The 16,627-nt window shown below is 40.7% G+C and overlaps 1 protein-coding gene across 2 annotated transcripts in view; it reads right to left on the reverse strand.

Annotated features, from left to right (window-relative positions):
* Positions 1–2,567: 2,567 nt before the first annotated feature.
* cpz (carboxypeptidase Z) overlaps positions 2,568–16,627 on the reverse strand; it is a 74,322-nt gene continuing 60,262 nt past the window's right edge. For both annotated transcript variants that reach the window (XM_059964885.1, XM_059964883.1), the window contains exons 7-11: positions 8,030–8,185; positions 7,805–7,940; positions 6,522–6,661; positions 4,011–4,110; positions 2,568–3,235 (exon numbers count right to left, since the gene is read on the reverse strand). In XM_059964885.1, coding sequence (XP_059820868.1) covers positions 2,889–3,235; positions 4,011–4,110; positions 6,522–6,661; positions 7,805–7,940; positions 8,030–8,185 — 879 coding nt within the window. In that variant the 3' untranslated portion in view covers positions 2,568–2,888. The remainder of the gene's footprint in view (positions 3,236–4,010; positions 4,111–6,521; positions 6,662–7,804; positions 7,941–8,029; positions 8,186–16,627) is intronic.

Here is a 16,627-nt window from a genome sequence, read left to right on the forward strand (position 1 = left end):
TACACTCAGTTGCCCATCCACTGAGATGATTCCACAACCAATGATCTCACTCTAAGGACTCTTTATTTTGTTATTTCATGTTCTTGTTATTTATTGCTATTTATTTATATGTGCATTTGCACAGTTTGTTGTCTTCTGCACTTTGGTTAATCTTTCATCGATCCTGTTATAGTTACTATTCAAAAGATTTGCTGAGCATGCCCACAGGAAAATGAATCTCAGGGTTGTATGAGGGACATATATGTACTTTGGATAATAAAATTTACTTTGAAGTTTTAACTTTTTCAGGATGGTTGCTGGTGACTAGTGAATTTCCGCAGATGATACAGAGATAGGTGAAGGAATAGATAAAGTGGCAGAGGTAGGGATTCTGCAAACTAACTTGGACAGTCTGGGAGAGTGGGCAAAGAAGAGGTAGTTGTAGTACAACACAGGAAGGATTGGGGTTTGGCACATTAGTAAAAAGAGTCAAGGCACAGAGAATGTTCTAATTGGTGAGAGAATTCGGAAACTTGAGGCTCTCAAAGCAGCTCTAAAGTCCTAGGTCAGATCCCCTTGAACTTGCAGCCTGCATCATTGGTAAGGAAGGCAAATGCAATGTCAGTATTCATTTTGAGAGGACTAGAATCTAACAGCTGGGATTGCTTTGGCTTTATAAGGCATTGGAAAGACTGCATTTGGAATATTGTGACAATTTTGGGACCCGTGTCTAAGAAAAAACCTGAAGGAGATTCACAAGAATGATCCCAGGATTGAAAGGCTTAATGTGTGATAAGTATTTGATTGCTCAGGGCCTGTATTTGATGGACTTAAGAAGGATTAAAGAGGATCTTATTGAAGCCTACTGAATATGAAAGCCCTGGATAGAGTGAACATGGAGAGGATGCTTCCATTAGAAGGAAAACTTGGGATCTGAGGGCACAAGCTCAAGACAAAAGGATGCCCTTTTAAAACTGGGGATATTTTTTAGCCGGAGGATGGAGAATCTGTGAAATTCATTGCCCAAATGGCTGTGGAAGTCATCTTTATCATATTTAATACAGAGATTGACAGCATTTTGATTAGTAAGGCAGTTAAGAGTTAAAGGGAGAAGGTGTGAGGATGGGGTTGAGAAAGTGGAGTTGACTTGATGGACTGAATGGCATAATTCTACTTCTTTGTTTATTAAGCAGTAAGGAAAAAGGTTGGTATAACTTAACTAAATTTACTCAGAACATGGTAAACTTTTTGTCCTGTGAGTTATTTTGATTCATTCAGCTGAATTGTGTACAGTGATGCAGCCTCCAGTACCGACTTCAACATCTTTGGCAGGCTGTTAGCGTGAGAATCAGAACAGTGTCACTGTTTGGTCTTACAGGTCTCCCTGATTCATTGCAGTGCTCCTATACTTAGCTCTTTCACAGATTCATACAAATGCCATGGTCCTGCTATTCCAGGACCATGGTCTTGTCTTCATGCGGAGACACCTGATATCCCATTTAGGATATGAACTTGATTTAGATGGCAAAGGCAAATGTAATAAGCGATTATTTCCCTCTAATTTTAATTAAGATTAATGTGTTATATCAATTTACATAATTTGAATTGCTTTTTAATAAATATTATTTCTTTTTTTAAAATGTTAATTATTTAAATCCACTTTAACTGTTTTAAATGCAACTGATAATCAAAGCCTTTAAAAACTATTGAAAAGGCCTTGGATTGCATGAGCCATTGTACAATCATCAATTATGCCTTAATGGGGGGTGATATTGATAATTTAAAGGAAGCAATTAGTTAGGATCCTCAAATGTTTCTGTTCAGTTTCACTTTGAACAATCAAAATTTTTGTCTAGTTTGGGACATCACCTCAGGATTTGCGACTTGAAGCCTAATTGCCGCTCATGGCCTGCTGAGCTTCCCGCAACCTGAACGGGTCCGAGAAGAGTTAGTGCAGTGACAACAATCCAACAGGAGTAGGGACAAGCATGAGGCATGAAACTCATCAAACAATGTTGCATTAATGGGAACTATTTTTTAAGAATATTGATCACTTAAAGAAAACAAGTAGTTAAAATCCTCCAATGCTTCCATTCAGTTTTACTTTAAATAATTAAAGATTTGTCAATAAACACTTTGTAATTAAAGCTATTCAAAATAAGAAAGCAATGTTACTAAGATGGTTGTTAGCCTTGAAAAGCTTAAAGTAATGTGATTTCTGGAGTAACATCGATAGTTTCATACAGCCAGTTTTTCTGTCTCTTAATGTTCCATTATATTGACTAAGCTTTTTTATTGTTTTTACATGGTTACAAAAATTATTGCTTATACTAAGTTGTAACACTATTTCTACATCTATTTTTGGGTGATTTAATCAGTTTCTCTTCCTACTGCAATTCATTCTTTTGGAAACTCTACCTTTAGTCAAAGCTGATAAGAACTATGGTGTATTATGGTGGAAGTTACTCAAGCAGAACAAGGTGATTATGGCTATTTATGCCATCCTTTATCTTATTATATTAATAAGAAAGTAATATAAGTTAAATATTTTGAGAGAAATATCTTTTAATAAAAAATTCTAAATGAAATATCTCCCAAAACCCTTTTATTTGATATAGACAATATGTTCTACAATATGCAAGCATACATTGGACATTATGATTCACAATGCACTAGTTTGCACTTATTACATAATACTGTGATCACAGATGCCCTCTTATGTTAGGAACACTGAATTACATTTGACTTCTCAGAATTAAATGATTAATGAAAGATGTTTGCAAAATTTATTTTGTTTCCCAGATCATATGGGGATTAAATTTGTTTTACTGAAGTAGAAATCACTGATGTATTTATTAATGCAAACTTGCTAGTGCAACCTCCATTTAATATAATACCCACATCAGAAGTTACATGTTTCTTAAAAGCCAGTCTGGTGAATTCTGTCCCAAAGAAGCAAAGAAGGACCACCACCAAGGCTTTCCTCCACGTGAATTTGAATATTCATCATCTTCATCTTCATGTCTCCTCTCAGTCCTCTCAAGATGATCTAACAAGTCCATTTCATCTATATCCTCTTCCAAATGTTCACTTTCAATATAGGGCTGCAGGCGACGCAGAACAAAGTCTACACGACCAGCTCCTTCCATCTTGGCAGGTAAATATACTTTCTTCAAAACCCGTGTGTGTCCTTGAGCATACGCACTTATATAGTATGTGCCTGGAGGGAGCAGTCTCCAGTACTCTCCATTGGCAACTGCAACCCAAAGGAAAAACACGTTTATGTGAATAATGCAAGTGAATATTTAGAAGTACTGAAGAGAAAATTCCCCAAATTGTATTTACATTGGGCTAAAATTTCCTGAAAAATGCTGCAATTTCACATCAGTCTGCTGGTATTTATTGGGGATTGTGAGCTCACTGGTGGGCTCTTCCAAAGGTTCCAAACTGTGCTCTGATATTCTTCCCAAGGACAGAAATGCTGGAGCAGCATCTTGCTGGGTTCCCCTGTTGTCATTGCCTCTGAGCTCAGCCAGACTACACCAGGGAGCAGATATAGAGGGCCCCATCATTTGAATGAAAAGCTCTTAGTAGAGACAGACAAATCTAAAGTGCTTCTTTTTTTTGAATTACATACATTTGCTTTAAAAGTGTTCAATAATTTTTTAAAATTATATTTTATGCTTAATCTTTCAGATGATGTTTCACAGTATTCAAAGTTTTTGAATGTGAATCAGAGACTAGGGTTGAGGCTCCACTATTGCCAATGTTTTTCTTATCCATTTTGTGGCTATGACTTGACTTGCACAAGTGATCAAATAACCACACACAAGATCTTACCAGAATGCAGGGCATTAACATCTTAGATGTAGGATTTATTGACTAATAAGCTGGTAACACAGTCCTACAAAAAATAATTTATACATTTTCTGTGTTAGAAGCAAGTGTGGGCACCTGAGTGGTATTTTTCAATATCAAAGTCAATGCAAACCAATGGAAACACTTTCCCAACAATTTGTTTCCATTTCTACCTGAAAGGATGTCATGACGGATCCCTCTAACTTTGATGCGTGCTCCTTTAATTTTCCTTCCTCTCTCATCCATTACAAGTCCTTTTATTCCTCGGTGCACCTGCAAGACCAACAAAGTACTGCAAATTAGTTTCTTCTCAGTAATAATAATTCTCATGTGTCGGGAAGTCCATGTGGTCAAGTTATAAATGGGCACCTGTTATGCTTTGTAACTTCAAAATGGTAAACTAATTCAAAGAAAATGCCGGAGTCTGGGCTTGCAGGTCTTCTACTTTAAGCAAGGTGTGCATGTGTCACGTGGTAGTGTGATTTCATAGGTAATTAACATTATTTTTACATATGACCCATAATTAATTATTTAAACTGACAAGAATGCTTAATCAACCAACATATATAAAGATTCCTCAAATATTATTGAAATATTAAATACATAACAACACCCACACAACATGACTGAGATATGGATGTTGGAAAACCAGGCCATAGCTTACACTCCAGTTTTGTACAACAGTGGACCACTGCAGAACCTTCAGTTCCATTTAAATTGAATTTATACGTATGAGTGTCTTTCGATTTCAACTTGCGGCACGGTCATTTTGTGTTGGCTGCTGTAGCTGATGTTTCACTTTCTCAACAACATATCTGACTGAGCCTAAATTAGAATTTTGGTCAAACTTCAAGCATTAATGAGTTTGGCGCAGATCTTTCGCAGAAGTACATTGTTATTTTTTGTGTTCGGGTTTTGGTGTTGCTGGTAAGGCCATTTCTACGTGCCCTTTCTTGGCTGGTAATGATCTATTTGAACCACTGAAGTTCTGCCACAGTGCTGTTAGGTATGGTATTCCAGGATTTAGAATCAGTAACAGAAGGATTGATGAATTTTCGAGTTAAGATGCCTAGTGGCATGGAGGGAGAACTGCTCCCTCCAGTTATCCTGCCCATCTTGGTGATAAAGGTCAGGGGTTTCAGAAGTGTTGTCAGAGTGGACAGCACAATAGTGTAACACTATTACAACACTGGTTCAATTCTGCTTCTGCCTGTAAGGAGTTTGTACTTCCCTCCGTGACCCTGTGGGTTTCCTCCAGGTGCTCTGGTTTCCTTCTACATTCCAAAGATGCATGGGTTAGTGGGCTAATTGATCACATAGTGTATTTGGACAGTGTGGGCCTGATGAGCCATGAAGAGTATGCTACCAAGATGGATCTCAAAATAAAAATTAAAAAATTAAAGTTTGATAAATACTGCAGTATGACAGTACTGAAGTAAGTAAGTGGGTAGGGTGGTGGATGAGATATTAATTATCCAAGCAAGTGATGGGTATTCCACCACGCTTTTGCCTTTTGCATTGAATATAGTGTTAAAGATTTGGGGTGCCAGGAGTAAGTCACTTGCTGAAGAATATTTGACCTCTGATCTTCTCTAGTAACCACTGAGTTTATATGGCTTGTTCAGCTGATAATCAATAGAAATCCTGACATTATTGATACTGGGGAATGTATTAATAAGTTGTCATTGAATGTAAAAGGGAGGTGATTATACTCCCTGTTATTGGAAGAGGTTATTGGCTGGTACTTCAGGAGCACAATGTTAACGTTTGCTCAACAGCATATGCCCAGCTATTATCTAGGTCTTGTTGCTTACAGACATGGATATATGCATTTTCTGAGGGCTTGCAACAGAATTGACCACAGTCAATCAGTGAACATTTCCACTTCTGACCTTATGATGGAAGGATGGTTATCAGTGTAGCAATGAAGACTTGGAATCAAGTTTTATATTAGAAGGGCAGAAACCCAGTCTAACTCAAGCAGCACACAATCCATAATTGTCTTTGGGTAGGCTCCATTAACCTTATTGGCAGGATCAGGATGATTACTATGCCTGCTACAATGGCAGCATTCTACCAAACAAGTAATATCTAGAGTCTCTAGTATTTCATTCAGGATCTCTGGATATATCCAATAACACCTTGGCACTTACTCCTCCTGTAGCTTTCTTTTCTTTTGTTTTCGTTAACTAATACACCTCACTATAATCAGTTTCGGTATGTATCTCTCTCCCAATACATTTCTTTTGTAAATTGAAAGGAAACTCCATGGAATTTCCAAATTGAAGTGTTTATTAAACTGACAACTTGAGGATCTTTCTAAATTATCAAAGACAATTCAACTGCTTTGCTAGTGCTGCTCAATGAATATTATAAAACCTCAGATCTGTTACCCTAGAATCTTTCCACAAAGCAATATGAAAAGCCATTAATAGACTTCCTTCTCAAACCCATTATTTCACCATGGCTAGAAATAAAGAGAAGATAGACAAGCAGAGCTTATAGGATATTATTATAAGTAAGTTAATATTGAAAAATAATATTTAAAAATAACTCACAAATAACACAGGTAAAGGTTAAAAGCAAATAAAAATGATTGTTTAGTTTTCATACAATGCTAAACTTTTGGCAAATAATCCCTCAGTATTTTTGCAGTATTCTCTAATTAAACTATAAAAAAGTACCATTTCCATGTAGGTCAAGAGGGCTTCCTTGTTTTCATTCCAAGCTGTAGGGAGATCCTCATCAGCAGGAAACTTCTCACAGCTGAGCTCCAGTGTAATCTCAAAACAGTTTGTGTGCAGGTAGCTAAAATCCTGCATCCCTGAAATTGTAAATTTAATATGACTGCTTTAAAGACTCATATCACACACAGAAGTTGCATCATTTTCTAAGAGTCCTATAACATTTACAGCGTGGCTACCCAGGAACAAAGGTTTTACAGATTAATTAGGTGTGAATTCAGATGCCAGAAGCTGAGGGTTAAATTCAGTAGGACAAGTATTTTGATCATCTAATTGTTGAAGTTTGGGGAGTCCAGAGTGGTAGAGCTTCAGGCGTACTTCGTTTGGCATTCGTCACCAAAAAAGGGTTTTGTAACTTGCCTTCTTTAACTGCGGTGACCTCCCAACAGCTATATCTGATGGGGTATTAGCAATAATTCTTTATTGGTACTGTTTTAAAATCACAGATACACTGGAAAGGGAACTGTTCCATTTTAACTGTTCTTTCACTATTAACTTGGGATGGTGAACATCTTCCACTGAACTTCTGCTTTATTAAGCATCTGAGAAAAATACTGTACTTTGCTTTTTATGATAGTCAAAGGTTTTTCTGAGGTCAAAAAGTGGCTGGGTAGAATGATTGTACTGCTCACTGCATTTCTTTTGGAGTTATCATGTAGTAGAGATCATATTCACTCAGCCTCTAGATGGACTCTGTGTTCTTTATTCCCCTGGAGAAATGACTAAGGCAGAAAAATAACTAGCTGCAGATATTCAAAATCTGAAATAAAAACAGAAAATGCTGAAGCCCTCAACAAGTCAGGAAAGAGAAACAAAGTTTTTTTTAGGTTGAAAATCATTTATCAGAACTAGGAAAGGAAGAAACCAAATGCTTTCAGTTGTTTTCTCTCCCAAGTTCAGGCGAAGGCTCAATATATGAGTTAACTCTGTTTCTTGTTCCACAGATAGTGCTTGATTTGCTTCATAATTGAGGGGGCCCATTGTTCTGTTAACAGAAACTAAAATTTTAATTGAAAATGGAATTTTCAGCTACCTAAATTGAAAGCAGAAAATAAGTGTGTTATTACTGGAGCAGATAAAACTGTGATACAACGAAATTCTAATCTTAAAATCTAAACAGTAATTGTGCTAATATAATTAACTGTCTAAGTTATTAATTCATAATGGAATGCCATAAACCTTTCTCATTCTGTTTTATACAAAGGCTTATGGAACTGTTCTACCTCCAGCAAAGCTGTACCACTGTGCTCCATTTATAATGCCTCCTTCTTCAGCAAAGTTCCCTCCACATCTATCTTTTGACGTATCTGACATAACAGGATGCAAATCTGCATAGGCCTTTGCCAACAACTTGAACATCTGAAATCATAAATTTTAAGATAATAATGAATAGATTAAATCAATTTAGTTATCATCAAAGAACGGCTCAAATGTGGTAAATAATGCACCTGATCATCTGGAGTGGGTGAAGAAAACTTGTCTTCTGGAAGTCTTGACATATCGAAAGGATAACTAGCCACTAAATCACCACCATGCAAACTTGCTGACAGAACAAAAGGTACTTTCTTCATCCATGTTAACACTGCTCGTGTTTCAGGTGCTACCTATACACATTACAAAGGAATAAAATCAGGCTTAATGCAAGATTTAAACATGTTTTTTCATTTCCATTAATATTACTCATAAATGGTCATAACTGCACATATTGGAAAGAAAATAACTGCCAGCCTGGAGGAAGAGGCATAGGCTTGGATCTTCAAGTCATAGAGTCATATAGTACAGAGGCTCTTCGGTCCATTAAGCACATGCCAACCACCAAGTAACCATCTATACTAATCACGTTTAATTAAGACTTTGTCTTTAAACTTCTATAGTTATAGTACTGATCTAGATGCCTCTTAAATGTTGTGACACAATTTGCCTCTTTAATCCTGCCATTCCAAATTTTAACCACTCTCTAAGTGAAAAAAATATTCCTTGCATCCCCTGTAAACTTCGTATTGCATTTGCTTTACCTAATCCTGTGCTAACTAGTCCAAGATGGCTCTGCTATGGGGAAAAGTTTACCATTGTCTTCATCATCTCTGATCTTCATAGTTTCGAAAGTCTCCATCAGGTGTCCCCTCAGCCTTGCCTGCTCGAAAGAAAACAAGCCCAGCCTCTCCATATAACTGAGAAACTCCATGCCAAGATACAAACTCTACATCCTTTCCACAGCAATCAGAAACTCTCCAGGCCGTAGAAACCAAAACTCTGTAAAATATCCTGATATGGCATCAACAATATTTTTTGTAAAGCCTGGGCAGAACCTCAGTGCTCTTATATTCAGTGCCCTGCTGATAAAGGTGAGCATCCCACGCATCTACTTTGCAATTCTGTTTGTCTATGCTGCCACTTACTGGAATCTTTGGACTTGCGCATCAAGTTTCCTCTTAATGCTCCCTAAGGCTTTACTAATCACTGTGTATGATGTACTTAGTTGACCTCCTAAGATTACTTTGCACTCATCAGAATAAAATTCCATTTACGTTGCTGTTAACATTGGATCAATATCTTTCAAAAGTCTTAGATTATCTTTCTCACTATCTCAACACCAACATTTTTGCTGCCTACAAACTTACTATCCATACTTTCCACATTGACACCTATGTTGTTCATACTTGTTCCTAATAGGAAGAGTCCCACCAGCATTCACTATGGTGCACCTCACTAACAACCCTTCCTCTCATCAGGTCAAGTTTGGATCTAATTTGCCATGGCTCTAACTTTTTGGACCAGTCTTCCAGGTGACACTTCAAAGTTCAAAGTAAATTTGTTATCAAAGTACATATGTATATGTCACCATATATAACATTGAGATTCGAGTTGTTGTGGGTATACATGGTAAATCCAAGAAACAATAGAAACCCTCAGCCAACAGGATGGACAAACAACCAATGTGGAAAATGCAGCAAACTGTGCAAAATCAAGATGTAAATACAGTACATATAATAATAAATATATAAGCAATAAATATCATGAAAGTGAGATGAAAAGTCCTTGAAATTAAGTTGTTAGGTTGTGGGAACATTTCAGTAAAGTTGAGTGAAGTTATCCCCTCTGGTTCCAGAGCCTGATGTTTGAGGGGTAATAACTGTTCCTGAACTTGATGGTGTGGGTCCTGAGGCTCCTGTACCTACTTCCTGAGAGCAGCGGTCAGAAGAGAGCATGGCCTGGATGGTGGGGTCCTCAATGATTGTTGTTGTTTTCCTGCGACAGCATGCTGAATAGATGTGCTCAGTGGTGGGGAAGGCTTTATTCAATGATGGATGGGGACGTATCCACTACTTTCTGTAGGATTTGCTGTTCAACAGCATTGGTGTTTTCATACCAGGCTGTGATGCAGCCAGTCATACTATTCTCTACTACACATCTGTAGAAGTTTGTCAAAATTTTAGGTGTCATACTATGTTGCTTCACAAACTTCTAAGAACATAGAGACACTGCTGTTCTTTCTTCGTAATTGTACTTAGGTGCTGAGCCCAGGACAGATCACACAAAATGATAACACTGTGGCAGCCCTCATACGCGGGACTCTAACTGCCATAGGGAGCTGCGGGCAGACTCGCGGTAGCGTGTTTGGAAGTACCCGCTTGGGACGGAACTTCCGGGGACAGACTGAGGTCATGTCCACCCCGTGGGTCACAGGGACCCATGGGAGAGGAGTTTTAAGCACACAATTTTGAATCTGTAAAGGCATTCTGAGTTGAGCTCTCTCTGCCTCTGTATTTCTTTAGTAACGTGTTGCGTGTGATGACATTGGTGACCCCGACATTCTAGACTGCATCTGGAGCCGGTGACTCAGCGACCAGCCATGAGTTCGAGCAACTCGCACAGCGCGGTCTCTCTGAAGCTCCCAATTTTCTGGGCCACTCAGCCCCACATTTGGTTTGAGCAGACCGAGGCCCAGCTCAGTATCAGAGACATTACAGCCAACACCATGCGGTATTACTACGTGGTCAGCGCACTCGACCAGGAGACGGCAGGATGGATCATCAGCTTCCTATGCCAGCCACCAACAAAGGACAGGTACACTAAGCTTAAGGCGCTCCTGATCCGTACCTTCGGACTCTCCCGCCGAGAACAGGCTGTGCGGCTCCTACACATGGACGGCTTGGGCGACAGCACACCATCCGGGCTCATGAATGATATGCTGGCGCTCATGGAGGGCCATAAGCCGTGCCTTTTATTTGAACAGTTGTTCCTCAAGCAAATGCCAGAGGACATTCACCTCCTCCTCGTGAGTGAGGATTTCAGCAACCCACAGATTTCAGCAACAGGGTCACAGCTAAAGCAGACGTCCTTTGGCAGAGCAAGAAACGTGGAGCAGCCTCCATTGGCCTAGCCACGATCATGCACCCCAAAGCACAGGCCCTGCAACCGGAGCTGTCGAGACCCACGGGGGAAAAAGATATAAGTTCGGAACACTGGTGTTTCTATCACCAAAGATGGGGCTCAGGCACGCGCTGCTGCCGTCCACCATGTGCTTTTCCGGGAAACGCCAGAGCCAGCTGTCACTAATGGCTAAGATGGCTGGCCACCGAGACAGCCTCCTGTACCTCTGGGACCGACACTCCAGGCAGTGTTTCCTGGTAGACACCGGGGCCGAAGTCAGCGTACTCCCCACCTCGAACATGGACACTTGTAACGTGGTCCCAGGCCCCAAACTCACAGCTGCAAATTGCACCAGTATTTGGACGTACTATCTCACTGCATTTCGGGTCCAGCCATTTCACTTGGACTTTCACGTTGGCAGCAGTGTCACAGCCACTACTAGGGGCAGATTTCCTATGAGCCAACTGCCTCCTAAAAGGCGGGGGTTTGGTCCACGCTGAGATGTTCCAGACTTTCCAGCTCGGAGGAACCAAACTATTGGCCCTCCAACTGGATTCCGTGACCCTCTCGGGTAACAAATTTGCCAGGGTGTTGCCTGAATTCCCCTCCACAGTCACTCCGCAGTTCTCCACGGCCGACCTCAAGCACGGAATGCAGCACCACATCCCCATGCAAGGACCGCTGCTGAACGCCCGAGCTCGCAGGCTCCCCCCCGACAAACTCCACCTTGCCAAGGAGGACTTCCATAAGATGGAAGAGGTGGGAATCGTACACTACTCAAACAGCCCGTGGGCATTCCCGCTGCACATAGTGCCCACATCTGCATGAGAATGGAGGTTCTGTGGAGACTACAGAAGGCTCAATGATGCCACAACCGCTGACAGATACCCGGTACCCCACATCCAGGACTTCATGACGAACCTATACGGAGTGACCATCTTCTCGAAAATCGATCTGGTCAGAGGATACCATCTGATCCCAGTGCACCTCAACGACGTGCCCAAGACAGCCCTTATCACCCCATTCAGCTTGTTCGAATTCCTGAGGATGCCTTTCAGTCTCAAGAATGCAGCCCAAACTTTCCAAAGGCTCATGGACTCGGTGGGACGTGGCCTGGATTTTGTTTTCATTTACTTGGACGATATCCTGGTGGCCAGCAGTTTGCACTGTTAGGGGTCACCCTAGTTTGGGAAAGGGCTCCAGAAAAGACCCTATGAACTGTGCTGCTATTAAGAGAGAGAGGGAGGCATCCAGTGCAATGAGAGAGAGAGAGAGAGAGAGAGAGAGAGAGAGAGAGAGAGAGAGAGAGAGAGAGAGAGAGAGAAACTGCTCGAAAGAATGATGCTATGGTTCCTCTGTTGATTGTTAACCTTTCTCCAAGGTCACATGCCTGCTTGTAGAGAATCTGCCGAAAGTGGTGGGCGGAGCAGGTTGATAGACAGTTGGTGTCCAATATGTGGAGATAAAAAGCAGATCCGCTGGGCCACAGACAGACACACCACGAGACATACACACTGTCGGACACTAACTGAGCTTTGTGCATCCACATGAAGGTGGGGTTTTGGAGGATCGATTCGGGTAAATTGATCCATGGCTCACAGTGATAAAAGGTGCAACTGATGGGGAATTATTTGTGTGTCCACCCTTGCCTGGGTGATAATTCCACCACTGAAGAACAGTCATATGTGCTATGGTTATAGTCAGTGACCACAACTGGATTTCTGAAGACAACGGTAAGATCAATGGCAATAGCTCACCTCTCACCTCCCTCTCTCTCTCCAACGTTACCCAACTACATACCATGAACTGAACTATCTTCATCATATCGTAAGACTGTACCTATTTACCCCTAGGATTGAAAGAGTCTAGTTTTGTTCCTATTTCCGTGTGTGTGTGGGTGTATATATATACGGAATATATTATATATATATAAAATTGCTAACCTGTTCAAAATATTTGCATTTATATTACTATATTGCTTAGTTACCAATAAAAACTAAGAATTTATAGTAATACCAGAGTCCAAAGTAGTTACCACTTCTGCTTGTTCTTTAATCCGGTCAAGGGGTACGTAACAAAATTGGGGGCTCATCCAGGATTATGAACAAAATTGTGTGGAGAGCTTGTTTGAATTGATTGGGGAAATTCCCTTATTTGATTTGGTTGTGTGGAAAAACAGCAAAAATTGGATGTTGATAAATTTCTGGAGGAGCCAACCTCTGAGGAATTAGAGGATGTCAGAAAGGGGGAGCTGTTGAGTATTGCAAAGAAGTTGAAACATACGAAGGTGAAATCGACAATGAGGATGTCACAGATGTAGAGGGTCATAGCCAATTATTTTGTATCTGAGGTGGTGTTTCAAGTAGAGGAGTTGGAGTTGTTTCCTGAAAGTAATCCTATCGGGGTTGAGACCCAGTTTCAGATGGAAAGATTAAGGCTTGAGACTGAAGAGAAGCAAAGGGAGTTTGAGTTATGAGTAAAATAGCCGGAGGCTGAAGAAGCAAAGGAACAGAGAGAAGAAGCAGAAAGACAGAGATAGTTTAAGAGGGAGATGTGGCAGCTGGGAGGTCCAGTGTGGGACCCTGGTGATTTTTATAGCTTGAAAGAGCTAGTTGTAATTGAAGAATTTAAGAAATGTGTTCCCGATGATGTAACGGCATTCCCAGATTAAACAGATGCCACTACCTTGTGGGAATCTGCTGGGTTAGCAGACAAAGTTGTTTTAACCCACAAGGTTGAGTTTACTCCGGATAGGAGTTGCCCAGAGAGTAGCTGGGCGGATCAGGGGAACCTGGAATTTGAAACTGGGACTGGTATTGAAAGCCTAGAAGAGGCAGCTGTCCCGTTTGCTTGTGTTCAGGTTGTTGAAGCACCTGTGAATTTCCAGCGTGTTGAATCTTGTGTTAAAACTCAGTTAAGGTCTGAGGTGTCAGAGGTGGTCAAAAAGGAATGCAGTTTTTTTTTATGTCAGATGGACTTGGTTCAATGAATAAAGGGTTAATCTTGGTGCCAGTGGAAATTGAGGATTCTCAGTCGTTAGTGTTAGACAGTGTTCTAAAAGTTGGTGATGTGAATTTTAAGGACAATAGTGAGAAAGGGGCTGTTTCTGGATTTTTAAATAAAGAACTTGTTAAGTTTGGGCTGGTTTCGGGACCTTTGACCCTGCTTGCAGGACAATGGTCTGTTGAAGAATGTGTAAACTTGTTAAGTTCTGTTTTAGAAGTTGGAAGTAAACCACTCCAAGGTTATGAAGCTGTTGTTCATGATTACAATGTAGAGGAAAAAGATTGTTGTGGTTCTGAGAAGCCAGCTGTCTGCATTACTAGGGAGAAGAATTGAAGTAAGGGTCAGAAAAACAGAATTGATGGATTGTTTGGGAACTTTCAGAATGTAAACATGGTCTTCACAAGCTTAATGATGGGATTGAGTTTGGTAAATATTAAATCGGCACCTAACCAGGGTGAAATTAAGTCAGCAGAACAGCTAACAAGCAAGCTTGTGGCTGCCAACCCACGCACTGATATTGACGCAGTTAGCAAAGACAGTGGTTTAATTTATGGAAGTTTGGCAGAGACTTTTCTACCTTTCATGCTACATCAGGATTTGGGAAGTAAAGCTGAGGAGAGGAAGAAGGATGAGAAAAGGTTGTCCTTGGTTAGGGATGGATTAATAGCAGAACAAAGTCAAGATTCTGATATTGCTGCATGAAAGGAGACAGCTCTCACAGAAGAGGAGGTTTAGAGAGAGTCAGTAGGGTATTACCTTAAGGACGGGGTGTTACTGAGGAAGTGGAGATCACCTACTGTGCCTACAAGTGAGGATTGGGCAACTGAACATCAAGTGGTGGTCCCGAAAGCTTACAGGGCTGTGATTTTAAATGTGGCTCATAGTATGTCTTTAGGTGGACACATTGAAGTGGAAAAGACAGTAAATGGAATTGTGAAGGAAGTCTACTGGCCTAATTTAAGGGAGGATGTTGTGAACTTGTGCAGGACTTGCCATGCCTGTTAGGGTGCAGGAAAACCTAATCAGGTGATACTAACAGTACCACTTAGGCAGATACCTATTTTTGGTGAACCATTTTCCAGGGTCATAGTGGATTGTGTAGGCCCATTGCCAAAGACTGCTGCTGGCTCCGTTAACCATCATGTGTGTTGCGTCTAGGTTCCATGGAAAGGTGCCCCTCTGGAACATCAAGGCAAAGACTGTAGTAAAAGCACTTATAAAATTTTCCACACTGGTAGGTTTATCCAACAAAATCTAATCTGACCAGGCTAACAACTCTACTTTGAAAACATTCCAGGGGATAGTTAAAGAGTTGAGAGCTAATCATATTGTGTCACCTTTGACCTTACTCAGTGAGCAATGGTCAGATCAGAATGTGAATATGATCAAGTGTTATCATGACCCCAATCCTGCACCAGTGAGTACTGTTATGACAACGGAGGAGATTGTAATCTCCGGAATTGAAATACCAGATCATTTTAATGAGCTCCCTGCAGTTTTCACAGGACGCCGAAAGTCTGATGTTTTGAAAAATATTGATGGGAAGATACAACATTTGCAGTCAAAACAGCAAAAACTACTGAAGAGCTTAATTAACAAGTATAAAGGTTTATTCCCTGACATTCTAAGGTCATGGACAGCTGCGCTGCATGATGTAATTGTAGATAAAGCTGATCCCATTAAACAGCATCCTTAAAGAATGAGCTTGGAGAAAAGCAAGTTAGTTGGAAAAGAAATTGAGTACATTCTAACAACCGGCATAATTAAACCAACCACTTTAGACTGGGCGTCACTGCGCGTGATTGTCCCTATGTTGGATGGGAGCATGAGATTCTGTACAGGAAAGTCAATGGCATCACAAAGACAGATGCTTATCCTATCCCGAGAGTAGATGATTGCATTGATAAAGTGGGGACAGCTAAGTACCTTACAAAAATTGACTTGCTGAAAGGATATTGGTGTGTTCCTCTGACTGAAAGGGCTAGAGAAATCTCAGCATTAGTCATACATTCAGGGTTGTATGAATATAATGTTTTACCTTTCGGAATGATAAATGCTCCCAGGACATTTCAAAGGATTATTGGCTTGGTAATTAGAGGTTTAGAAAACACAGGGGCTTATATCGATGATTTAGTGGTCTGGAGTGACATGTGGGAAGAGCACATTGTGGGTGTGGAAAAACTGTTCAAACGGCTGTCTGAGGCCAATCTAACAGTGAACCTCACTAAAAGTGTGTTTGGCCATGTTACTGTCATGTATCTGGGGTACGTAGTAGGTCAGGAGCAGCTGGCTCTTGTACAAGCCAAAGTACAGGCTATTGCTGAGGTTCCCATTCCGACTGACAAGAAAGCTTAGAGAAGGTTTTTAGGAACGGTGGGGTACTACCAAAAGTTCTGTAAAAAACTTTGCAGATATCACTCTCCCCCTTACAAAGGCTCCTGGGGAAGAATGAGAGATTTGTATGGACTGAACTTGGCCAGGAGGTGTTTAAACGACTAAAAACTATGCTGTGTCATCATCCCGTACTCAGAGCACCTGACTTTTCAAAACCATTCTCCATAGCAACAGACGCTAGTGACGAGGCTGCTGGAGCAGTATTATTGTGGTTGACATTGAGCACCCAGTGGCTTACTTCTCTAAGTAATTTAATGTGCACCAGAAAAACT

Source organism: Hypanus sabinus, chromosome 3 (assembly GCF_030144855.1).
Source record: "Hypanus sabinus isolate sHypSab1 chromosome 3, sHypSab1.hap1, whole genome shotgun sequence".
In the NCBI taxonomy this organism is placed as follows: domain Eukaryota; kingdom Metazoa; phylum Chordata; class Chondrichthyes; order Myliobatiformes; family Dasyatidae; genus Hypanus; species Hypanus sabinus.